This window comes from Agrilus planipennis, unplaced genomic scaffold, assembly GCF_000699045.2.
Source record: "Agrilus planipennis isolate EAB-ADULT unplaced genomic scaffold, Apla_2.0 scaffold87, whole genome shotgun sequence".
NCBI lineage: Eukaryota > Metazoa > Arthropoda > Insecta > Coleoptera > Buprestidae > Agrilus > Agrilus planipennis.
In genome coordinates this window covers 763,329-776,621 of record NW_020439134.1, presented here as the reverse complement: position 1 = coordinate 776,621, position 13,293 = coordinate 763,329, and the positions used below count along the sequence as shown (strand labels likewise).

The window sequence follows — 13,293 nt, the reverse complement described above, 5'->3', positions numbered from 1 at the left end:
GTTGAGCTTTTTTTTTTTAAACTTTAAAGGCCTTTTGACTCCTAGAATAGTCCCAGTCCTCCCCTTCTCGCAAAGAAAACATCGATCAACTACGGCGATTTCGACATTATTTATTCTGATCAGTGCACTATACGAGAAATTTTTATAAATAACTGTCCAACGAACTATGAATTACTACAAATAGTATCAAATATAAATAACGACGTACTACCACTCTCTTAAAAACTAAACATACTTTTACCTTTTTACCTTTTTAATAAAGTATAAGTTGGGGCATATCTACTCCTACAACAAAGTGCATGTTAAATTGCTTTTAAACAAAACCTCACAAAACTCTTATATGTAAAACATGAAATTAAAACTTTGTATCAGCGCCGTCTATCAAAAATTGTTTAATATCGAAAGAAAAAATGGATTGTTCCTCATTTTAAATTCCATTCTATTTTTTGTTTTAATGAGATAGTAAATCCTAGAGACACTTTCGAAAATACCACAAATGGCGCGGTAAACCCCATCTGTAGTACGATGCTACATTTTAGGATTACGTATGTATATATGGATATCTACTTGCTGAAACAAATTTCGGCATAGCTAACCACTACATGATAGGCATGTTACCATAATCGAATAAAATAATTCGAAGTGGTCTGTATTCTGCCGAAACTGCCAAACGCGGATCGCGATTTCGGTCTTTTTAGATCTCATCAGAGCATCGCAGACAGCTCCGAAAGAACGCAAACCAACTTTTACCTGCTGTCCTAACAGCGCGTTTTAGAAAACATCACAAATGGCGCGGTAAACGCAATCTGTAGTACGATGCTACATTTTAGGATAACGTATGCTCCAACAAGGTCCATTTAAATATATGGATATCTACTTGCTGAAACGAATCCCGACATAGCTAACCACTACGTGATAGGCACGTTACCATAATCGAATAAAATAATTCAAAGTGGTCTGTATTCGGTCAAAACTGCCAGACTCGCAGTGTGTTCTGTCGGAGCTGTCTGCGACGCGCTGATGAGATCCAAAAAGATCGACATCGTGATCCGCGACTGGCAGTTTCGACAGAATACAGACCACTTCGAATTATTTTATTAGAGACACTTTGTTTTACCTTTGAAATCATTGGACATAAAATATATTTTGGTTTCATCACCTGTATTCTAATTTATCTCCAATCAGTTAATTTATAAATAATAGCGTCGGTCGTTATTGGTAATGGTTTACAATGTTGTGAATAATTCATTAAAGTAATGGATTTCAAATAATGGTAAATAGAATAACCTGTCAGCAAACGAATTAAATGTCGCGGTGGGATAGTAATAATTATTTATATATATCTACGCACAGAGGTGCTTGACAGTTATAGAAATGAATAGTAATAATACATAATTATTTTCAGCAATATATATATACATTAAGTTATTAAAGTGGAATTAAACACGAGTGCTGTTTCACCAATATATTAATATAATATAAGGTGGGAGTAAATGTTTTCGAATTTCCATATAAATACTCAGAACAAAACAGCACCTCTAGGATCGTAGAGTCGTTCGCAGTAAATCTAAGAAGAAAAAAATATTGTGCTAATGTCGGCTTTTAAATATTTACAAAAGTATATACAGACTCCACTAAGCTTGGTTAATCAAACGGCACATTATGCATACAATATGTTCGCATTTCCTTTCATACGAATGTTTGGAGAGCTATTTTGTTTCCTAGAAAACATATATTTTTACAGAGGAATAGATGTACCAGAAACAAGAATTTATTTTTTAAAAACGCTATAAATGTTCATTCCCTATGAGACTCCGCCTTGTTCAACCATCTAAATCTTGGAATAAATACTCCTTTAAAATGCATGCAAAATACATTTTTTCATCCATAATTTAAAAATGTAATACCCAGAATTATATAACCCAGAACTGACTTAGAAACGCATACATCAGACCTTTCAATATATATAATTATTACATAATAAAGAATGAACATTATGTTAAGTCATAAATATTCTTCAACATTGTAAAACAAAATTCTCATCCGTGTCTTTTTTCATCTTTGTAAAGAACATAAGAACTGCGGACAGGACTCCGATGGGATTGTTTAAAACACTTATTGTAACATCATTTAAATATAACTGAGTAACCGCAATTTGATTAATGTCATCATCATAAGGTCGTCAGTCCTAAGACTGGTTGGACACGCACCTCCACTCTTTCCTATCCTGAGCTAATCTTCGCACTTCCTTAAAACTAGAACACCCCACATCCTTAATTATTTGTGAATAGTAATCTAATCTAAGTCTACAACTACTCCTCTGAACTGCTGTTTCTATTTACCAACCTATTTCGTCTATTTCTTTTTTACCTATTGTTTCTAATAGCTCTTCATTTCTAACCTTCTCTATTCACGGTATCCCATCATTCGCCCGTAGCACTACATATCGAACGCTTCTAATCTTTTCTTTTCCGTCACTCTCACCGTCCATGTTTCACACCTACACATCGCCACGCTGCTGGTATAGACCTTTAACAGTCTTCTTCGAATTTCTAAATTAACCGTTCGCTATCATTAAGTCATTAAGAATTCATTAAGTTATTACTTTCAATAACGAATATAACCTAACCTAAAATAAAGTAAAGGATTGTCTGTAAAATATTACTACTCCAGCATTTGCTTAAATTAACTTTTTATTGGACAGCTGCACCTTACAAACATCTGTCAACATTATGCATTAAATGACTAACCAATTACAACAAAACAGACTACTGATGAAGAGTAGTGGGAAGCAGTTCGCGCAGTCATACGTCATTACGTTACTCTATAGTCCCTCTCTATTTGTAGATCTGTAAAGCTTCTGATTGAAGCATTTGTACTGTACCACCAAAGCAGAAGAATGCGGTATTGTTGCAATTGCCCCCACTTCTCATCACCATTAATCTCTTTGGTTGTACGTATTGAATGATCTATTTTGCGTCACTGAATTCAGAACCAAGTGTTGTTACTTCCTTTGGTTTTAGTCGACCGTAGAAATCGGCATATTTTGTCCCCTTACCTTGCTTTCTCATGAAAACACATATTTCACCGATATTCTTATATTTCTTAATTATAGGTTTTTGTACCCTGAGAGAATTATCGCGGTAAGTAGGTACAATCTCTTGATATAGCCCCCAAAAACCAACTTGAAGGAAATCTAAGGTTGTTACAACATCAACTGCATTACTCGTTTGAAATATTACATCTTCTAACCACTGATAACCACATTGTAATTTGGCTACGAAAAGAAACAATAGCTTGTAAAATGTTCTTGGCAATAATTTTCACATTATTTAATTTTGGTAATTGATAATTTATAACCATCTATACCAGCATCTACCAAATAGTTATAAATCATACACTTCACAAAGGCTAACATAAGGAAACATCATCTATCTTCTTATATCGCACCAAATCAAAAACGAATTTGCAGCCCATAAAACTAAAATAAAACAATCTACGCTCATTACAAGTTACTCTAAACACAGAACTTAGTGTTTTTTATGAATTATTTTAGTACTAAAGCAGCTACATTTAATTATACTATAAACTATAAAGTGAATGTATAGGGTGTTTCGGAAATAAGTGTGGCGATTTAGAAGGTTTCAATAACAGCATGGCTAAAGGACTAAAAAAGTAGTAAGAGAACTACAACATGTTACAATCCGAAGCGTGATTTGGCAGCGTACGTGCAGTTTGTACAACAAATTGCTATCAGAACTGAGCAGCAGCACATGGATAGAATGTAAACTAAACAATACCGGTCGTCCAACGCCTAAGTAAACAGAAACAAAACATGCCGCTTCCTTATCGACATTGGTTTTGGAAACACCAGTAAGCATATACACATGCGTACAGTACACAAATTGCTCCTTATTAAAACAGCGTGGCTCCAAGGCAGGCTTTATGAGGTCTACCAAAATTATTTCTCACTCTCGCAAAAACGTCCAGCATTTGGCAAATTTTATTTGAAACAATAATCAACATTGAGCACAGGGCCAATAGGTAGGTCTCTTATAATAAGCCAAATACGCCTGGAACAGCGAACCTCCAAAAATTCCACACTTCACATTTACTGAAAACTATTATGGAAATTCAAAATTCCGTCTCTCGGAATATTTGCCCATAAACATTACCCTATTGCAGCTGAAAATCAGTTTCTTGTAAAGCTTGCACCCGCTGCGAATGATAAGGATGCAGCAACTGTACTTTTAAAATTCGCCACACTGTCATATGAAAGAAGCAAATGTTCCGTGATATTTTGCGTGTACTAGTTTGAAGGTTGTATTCTATCAAATCTAGGTTTCGTCTTCTACTGCGACGAGATGGTTCGAGCGTCGATGCCCACGGCCCTCGCAATCTCTGTAGCGCAGCTGAAATGGTTCGCTGATTCGAAAGCCTTCGTTGGTGATGCCAATGACTGTTCAATTTGATTGTATTGACATTTGTCGTACGTTTCACACAGTTTTATCGTGGTAAACGCCAATGTAATTTAAATCTACTTTTCACTGTCAGAAACTACTGCAATAAACTGGTATTTAAATTGAACAATGAATCATAAAACGTCTATGTGATCGGTAAGTCAAATAAGTCTTGTTTTCCGATTTCCATTCTCCTCTTCCCTCCTGAATGATTCCCAATACCTAACAAGTCTGTCACTAGCCTTGAGAAAAAAGATCGCTAACATTAGTAACCACAATTTTGGTTAGTTATTGTGCGAACTGGTTTCGTTGATAGGAGCACCAGACTCATGTGCTAATTACGATTTCTTCATTAAAATAATTTTAATGTACTCTTTTTAAATTATAGCTTACCATTCACGAGGTAACGACTAACTTCGTTATATTCCGCCTAAAAATTTCATTAGCCGCTGACAAAACTACACTTTTGGTCCATTAAAATTATTTCAACTTTAATAAAATAATTCGAAGTGGTCTGTATTCTGTCGAAACTGCCAGACGCGGATCGCGATTTCCATTTTTTTGGATCTCATCAGCGCGTCGCAGGCAGCTCCGACAGAACACAGACCAACTTTTACCTGCTGTCTTAACAGTGCGTTTTANCCTTACCTAACAAGCACTTAAGTTATTAATGATACATACTTATTAATTTATTACTGACCGTTAAGTATTTTTATATTGACTGTTTGGTATTTTATATTGACTTTTAGTATTTTGTTGATTTATATACTGGCAGGAAATAGATATAAATTTGTTGCCTTTTTTAAATAAGATCACTATATAATAATATTCATACAAAAAATGACTAAATGGTGGAATTCTTCACCTGGGTCTCCATGCAGTTCCTCTCTCGAAATCAAAAACTAATCGAAAAATCAAAGACACTGACCGTCAGGCTCGGGTCTTGATTAGACCTCCATAATTCCATACTTGACCACATACTCGCATGTAAAGTGTCTCTCTTTTCGAATTTGATGTTAAAGTTAAAAAATTTTTTAACTTGGCATCCGGATAATCTTGAAGGTCATGGCTAAAATCAAATTTAAAGTCCCTTCATAAAAAGTGTTTCTTTTTGTTGGAATTGGTAGTTGTGAAGCTATTTGGAGTTTCTGATATTTCTGTCACTACTTGCATAAACCACTTAGGAAGTACTATAATAAATACCATCTATTTGAATTTTTTGTCTCTACCCCTAAATAAAATGAAGTCTATATTCAAGAATGCATAATAAAATTTCTGAAAACTACTAGGAATATAAACTTTAAATTTCTAGCTACTCAGTATTTATGGAGTTTTCATGTAAATTAAAAAAGGGAGCGTCTATTCTAATGTATACGAAAACGTCAAAACTTTAAAATAGATTAGCCATAATAACATCTCCGTACTATTCATACACGTATTTGTTCTTTTTCTTTTTAGCTTAGCAGCTTCTTGAAACACTTTTTGTCTTTGTTTTCTATTTTCCGTTTGTCCTTTGTCATTGTAAAATATAAAACAAGAACTTGTCCTTTTGCAAGTATTTTTTGTTTCTAGGTCGCCGGCATTCAGCTTTAATCTTTTACTCGAAGGCTCTATCGGTAAATCCCTCTTATCAGCCGGCTTTGCTGGGGACGTTGAGAGTGCTCAAGAAACTTGGACAAAGCTCTAGACTTTTCCAACTTCAAAACCGGTATGCTATGCTGTGTGCTTACGCTATGCAGATACTCCAACTTTATCGTAACACGACGCAGCAGACGAATACACAATATCCATCAATAAGACTCTTTCTTGCTTGTTTTATGCTATTCTGTAATCCCTAAATACAAATCTAAATTAGTCTAAGCAACTAAAAAGGAATTTAAAATTAAACTCATGCGAACGCAGCGTTAAAAGACGTCACATAATTATAGTACACATCATCATCACACACTAAAACTAGGTATATGACACTATAGTACTACAATTTTTTTAATTTATCATTTACTTCTAAATATACAAAAAAATGCTTCATATATTTCTTCTTTGCCAACTTAAAAGAAATTGTCTACATATTCAAAAATTTATTTTTTATTACCCTAGGAGGCGGTTCTGTTCATGGGTATCAAAATAATACTTTATGTCTCTTTTTTATATTGTGTTAAAGAGATATATAAATAGTGTTATATATATCCCCTCTCGGCCAAACTCTTAACCGATGAGGAACGTATAATCCGTACAGTACTGCACGGAAAAATTGACATTTTATCCACTAAAGTTGCATTGCTCAAAAGTGCTGTTATTGGTACCAATTACTACTGAAAATATCAACGAGATGTTTATTTATATTTGAAAACGACTCGCACTACTATTCATGATTAAACAAAACTTTTGGCAAGTACTGTATGAAAAAGTATGTTTAATGAACAAGAGTCCAGAGTATAATGAGCTTTTTTCTCCCTACCTACGATTTTTCCAGCGCGCATCCAAGACATTAGAAAGGGCACATCGTTAGAGAAAGTAAATGAATTATAACACAGTGCCGAGCGAACGACCGTCATTTTAATAATATAATCTGCCACGACTCCGAGAATCGGCCCGCTGTGTATGGAACGTGGCGATGCCGATGAAGGTTTCACACACAATTCCCGTATGTAATTGAACAACGTCCTGTGCTATTGTTTCATTTAGACGATTAGCCGCTCTCACTCGCATATGATAAGGGTTCCCAAATTTTTTAGATTTTTCATATATCTTCAAAAATATATTATTCTCAGGAAATTAAAGAAAATGCTGCTTAATTTTTAGATTTTATTTATTCTTCAAAGCAGACTTCTTACTTTTTGTGCCTTTTCTATTAATCTGCTACTTTCAAATATCGTTCGCCATTTTTCATCAGTACTTTTATTGACGGTATCGCTAATAGCAAGCTAAATTTCGTGAGTCAATTTCGACATACCTATGTGCACTGAGGTGAAAAAAAATTTCGATGATGCTGCGCTTCCGCTGGATACCATTACAATGTTTGTGCCCGAGTTATAACTACTTAACTACCAAGAAAAGTTCAATTGTGAAAGCAGAATTTTTATAAATTTTCATCTTTAATCATTTATTTCTTCAAATTCCTAGGGGATCTTAGGATTTTGGCAGGGATTTTCACTTGGATTTGTGTTTAAATTTTCGAGATGGGGAAAAGTGTCTCTGTAGAGATTAGGTTATCATTTTTAATTATTCTGTGGATGATCCTGGTTTGAAGGATATGTAAATTGCTCAAATATTGGTGTAAGGTTGATACTGTCATAAATAGAATGTCTCGCAAGCAGGGGCAAACTGGCCGTAAGAGAGTTTGGAAGAATTCCCCCTAGGCCCCCCAAATATATAGGGCCACTGTATGCCTAAGCATAAGCTTTTTAACCCAATAACCCCGGGAATGATAATCTTCAACACATAGAAGAGAAAGCAGACAAGGTGGTTTCATTAAGCCGGTACGCGTATTGTACATATGAAGTCGTCCCTATAAAATACATTAAAGCCAGGAAAACATTACCTTTATGTCATTTACATGTGTACAATACGAAAAAAATTTAAGTAATTATAGACAGAAGCAAAGTTTTCGATACCAATAAATGATACCAACAAAAGGTCGGTGTGTGTAGTTAATACATACTCAAAAAAATCATCGTTGAGCTTTTTTTTTTTAAACTTTAAAGGCCTTTTGACTCCTAGAATAGTCCCAGTCCTCCCCTTCTCGCAAAGAAAACATCGATCAACTACGGCGATTTCGACATTATTTATTCTGATCAGTGCACTATACGAGAAATTTTTATAAATAACTGTCCAACGAACTATGAATTACTACAAATAGTATCAAATATAAATAACGACGTACTACCACTCTCTTAAAAACTAAACATACTTTTACCTTTTTACCTTTTTAATAAAGTATAAGTTGGGGCATATCTACTCCTACAACAAAGTGCATGTTAAATTGCTTTTAAACAAAACCTCACAAAACTCTTATATGTAAAACATGAAATTAAAACTTTGTATCAGCGCCGTCTATCAAAAATTGTTTAATATCGAAAGAAAAAATGGATTGTTCCTCATTTTAAATTCCATTCTATTTTTTGTTTTAATGAGATAGTAAATCCTAGAGACACTTTCGAAAATACCACAAATGGCGCGGTAAACCCCATCTGTAGTACGATGCTACATTTTAGGATTACGTATGTATATATGGATATCTACTTGCTGAAACAAATTTCGGCATAGCTAACCACTACATGATAGGCATGTTACCATAATCGAATAAAATAATTCGAAGTGGTCTGTATTCTGCCGAAACTGCCAAACGCGGATCGCGATTTCGGTCTTTTTAGATCTCATCAGAGCATCGCAGACAGCTCCGAAAGAACGCAAACCAACTTTTACCTGCTGTCCTAACAGCGCGTTTTAGAAAACATCACAAATGGCGCGGTAAACGCAATCTGTAGTACGATGCTACATTTTAGGATAACGTATGCTCCAACAAGGTCCATTTAAATATATGGATATCTACTTGCTGAAACGAATCCCGACATAGCTAACCACTACGTGATAGGCACGTTACCATAATCGAATAAAATAATTCAAAGTGGTCTGTATTCGGTCAAAACTGCCAGACTCGCAGTGTGTTCTGTCGGAGCTGTCTGCGACGCGCTGATGAGATCCAAAAAGATCGACATCGTGATCCGCGACTGGCAGTTTCGACAGAATACAGACCACTTCGAATTATTTTATTAGAGACACTTTGTTTTACCTTTGAAATCATTGGACATAAAATATATTTTGGTTTCATCACCTGTATTCTAATTTATCTCCAATCAGTTAATTTATAAATAATAGCGTCGGTCGTTATTGGTAATGGTTTACAATGTTGTGAATAATTCATTAAAGTAATGGATTTCAAATAATGGTAAATAGAATAACCTGTCAGCAAACGAATTAAATGTCGCGGTGGGATAGTAATAATTATTTATATATATCTACGCACAGAGGTGCTTGACAGTTATAGAAATGAATAGTAATAATACATAATTATTTTCAGCAATATATATATACATTAAGTTATTAAAGTGGAATTAAACACGAGTGCTGTTTCACCAATATATTAATATAATATAAGGTGGGAGTAAATGTTTTCGAATTTCCATATAAATACTCAGAACAAAACAGCACCTCTAGGATCGTAGAGTCGTTCGCAGTAAATCTAAGAAGAAAAAAATATTGTGCTAATGTCGGCTTTTAAATATTTACAAAAGTATATACAGACTCCACTAAGCTTGGTTAATCAAACGGCACATTATGCATACAATATGTTCGCATTTCCTTTCATACGAATGTTTGGAGAGCTATTTTGTTTCCTAGAAAACATATATTTTTACAGAGGAATAGATGTACCAGAAACAAGAATTTATTTTTTAAAAACGCTATAAATGTTCATTCCCTATGAGACTCCGCCTTGTTCAACCATCTAAATCTTGGAATAAATACTCCTTTAAAATGCATGCAAAATACATTTTTTCATCCATAATTTAAAAATGTAATACCCAGAATTATATAACCCAGTACTGACTTAGAAACGCATACATCAGACCTTTCAATATATATAATTATTACATAATAAAGAATGAACATTATGTTAAGTCATAAATATTCTTCAACATTGTAAAACAAAATTCTCATCCGTGTCTTTTTTCATCTTTGTAAAGAACATAAGAACTGCGGACAGGACTCCGATGGGATTGTTTAAAACACTTATTGTAACATCATTTAAATATAACTGAGTAACCGCAATTTGATTAATGTCATCATCATAAGGTCGTCAGTCCTAAGACTGGTTGGACACGCACCTCCACTCTTTCCTATCCTGAGCTAATCTTCGCATTTCCTTAAAACTAGAACACCCCACATCCTTAATTATTTGTGAATAGTAATCTAATCTAAGTCTACAACTACTCCTCTGAACTGCTGTTTCTATTTACCAACCTATTTCGTCTATTTCTTTTTTACCTATTGTTTCTAATAGCTCTTCATTTCTAACCTTCTCTATTCACGGTATCCCATCATTCGCCCGTAGCACTACATATCGAACGCTTCTAATCTTTTCTTTTCCGTCACTCTCACCGTCCATGTTTCACACCTACACATCGCCACGCTGCTGGTATAGACCTTTAACAGTCTTCTTCGAATTTCTAAATTAACCGTTCGCTATCATTAAGTCATTAAGAATTCATTAAGTTATTACTTTCAATAACGAATATAACCTAACCTAAAATAAAGTAAAGGATTGTCTGTAAAATATTACTACTCCAGCATTTGCTTAAATTAACTTTTTATTGGACAGCTGCACCTTACAAACATCTGTCAACATTATGCATTAAATGACTAACCAATTACAACAAAACAGACTACTGATGAAGAGTAGTGGGAAGCAGTTCGCGCAGTCATACGTCATTACGTTACTCTATAGTCCCTCTCTATTTGTAGATCTGTAAAGCTTCTGATTGAAGCATTTGTACTGTACCACCAAAGCAGAAGAATGCGGTATTGTTGCAATTGCCCCCACTTCTCATCACCATTAATCTCTTTGGTTGTACGTATTGAATGATCTATTTTGCGTCACTGAATTCAGAACCAAGTGTTGTTACTTCCTTTGGTTTTAGTCGACCGTAGAAATCGGCATATTTTGTCCCCTTACCTTGCTTTCTCATGAAAACACATATTTCACCGATATTCTTATATTTCTTAATTATAGGTTTTTGTACCCTGAGAGAATTATCGCGGTAAGTAGGTACAATCTCTTGATATAGCCCCCAAAAACCAACTTGAAGGAAATCTAAGGTTGTTACAACATCAACTGCATTACTCGTTTGAAATATTACATCTTCTAACCACTGATAACCACATTGTAATTTGGCTACGAAAAGAAACAATAGCTTGTAAAATGTTCTCGGCAATAATTTTCACATTATTTAATTTTGGTAATTGATAATTTATAACCATCTATACCAGCATCTACCAAATAGTTATAAATCATACACTTCACAAAGGCTAACATAAGGAAACATCATCTATCTTCTTATATCGCACCAAATCAAAAACGAATTTGCAGCCCATAAAACTAAAATAAAACAATCTACGCTCATTACAAGTTACTCTAAACACAGAACTTAGTGTTTTTTATGAATTATTTTAGTACTAAAGCAGCTACATTTAATTATACTATAAACTATAAAGTGAATGTATAGGGTGTTTCGGAAATAAGTGTGGCGATTTAGAAGGTTTCAATAACAGCATGGCTAAAGGACTAAAAAAGTAGTAAGAGAACTACAACATGTTACAATCCGAAGCGTGATTTGGCAGCGTACGTGCAGTTTGTACAACAAATTGCTATCAGAACTGAGCAGCAGCACATGGATAGAATGTAAACTAAACAATACCGGTCGTCCAACGCCTAAGTAAACAGAAACAAAACATGCCGCTTCCTTATCGACATTGGTTTTGGAAACACCAGTAAGCATATACACATGCGTACAGTACACAAATTGCTCCTTATTAAAACAGCGTGGCTCCAAGGCAGGCTTTATGAGGTCTACCAAAATTATTTCTCACTCTCGCAAAAACGTCCAGCATTTGGCAAATTTTATTTGAAACAATAATCAACATTGAGCACAGGGCCAATAGGTAGGTCTCTTATAATAAGCCAAATACGCCTGGAACAGCGAACCTCCAAAAATTCCACACTTCACATTTACTGAAAACTATTATGGAAATTCAAAATTCCGTCTCTCGGAATATTTGCCCATAAACATTACCCTATTGCAGCTGAAAATCAGTTTCTTGTAAAGCTTGCACCCGCTGCGAATGATAAGGATGCAGCAACTGTACTTTTAAAATTCGCCACACTGTCATATGAAAGAAGCAAATGTTCCGTGATATTTTGCGTGTACTAGTTTGAAGGTTGTATTCTATCAAATCTAGGTTTCGTCTTCTACTGCGACGAGATGGTTCGAGCGTCGATGCCCACGGCCCTCGCAATCTCTGTAGCGCAGCTGAAATGGTTCGCTGATTCGAAAGCCTTCGTTGGTGATGCCAATGACTGTTCAATTTGATTGTATTGACATTTGTCGTACGTTTCACACAGTTTTATCGTGGTAAACGCCAATGTAATTTAAATCTACTTTTCACTGTCAGAAACTACTGCAATAAACTGGTATTTAAATTGAACAATGAATCATAAAACGTCTATGTGATCGGTAAGTCAAATAAGTCTTGTTTTCCGATTTCCATTCTCCTCTTCCCTCCTGAATGATTCCCAATACCTAACAAGTCTGTCACTAGCCTTGAGAAAAAAGATCGCTAACATTAGTAACCACAATTTTGGTTAGTTATTGTGCGAACTGGTTTCGTTGATAGGAGCACCAGACTCATGTGCTAATTACGATTTCTTCATTAAAATAATTTTAATGTACTCTTTTTAAATTATAGCTTACCATTCACGAGGTAACGACTAACTTCGTTATATTCCGCCTAAAAATTTCATTAGCCGCTGACAAAACTACACTTTTGGTCCATTAAAATTATTTCAACTTTAATAAAATAATTCGAAGTGGTCTGTATTCTGTCGAAACTGCCAGACGCGGATCGCGATTTCGATCTTTTTGGATCTCATCAGCGCGTCGCAGACAGCTCCGACAGAACACAGACCAACTTTTACCTGCTGTCTTAACAGTGCGTTTCAGAAAATACTACAAATGACGCAGTAAACGCCATCTGTAGCACGATGCTACATTTTAGG

The 13,293-nt window shown here is 34.9% G+C and overlaps 1 protein-coding gene across 1 annotated transcript in view; it reads left to right on the top strand.

Annotated features, from left to right (window-relative positions):
- LOC108737620 (transmembrane and TPR repeat-containing protein 1-like) overlaps nucleotides 1-13,293 on the top strand; it is a 254,778-nt gene that overhangs the window by 228,731 nt on the left and 12,754 nt on the right. The window contains exon 11 of the mRNA XM_025977791.1: nucleotides 6,033-6,168. Coding sequence (XP_025833576.1) covers nucleotides 6,033-6,168 — 136 coding nt within the window. The remainder of the gene's footprint in view (nucleotides 1-6,032; nucleotides 6,169-13,293) is intronic.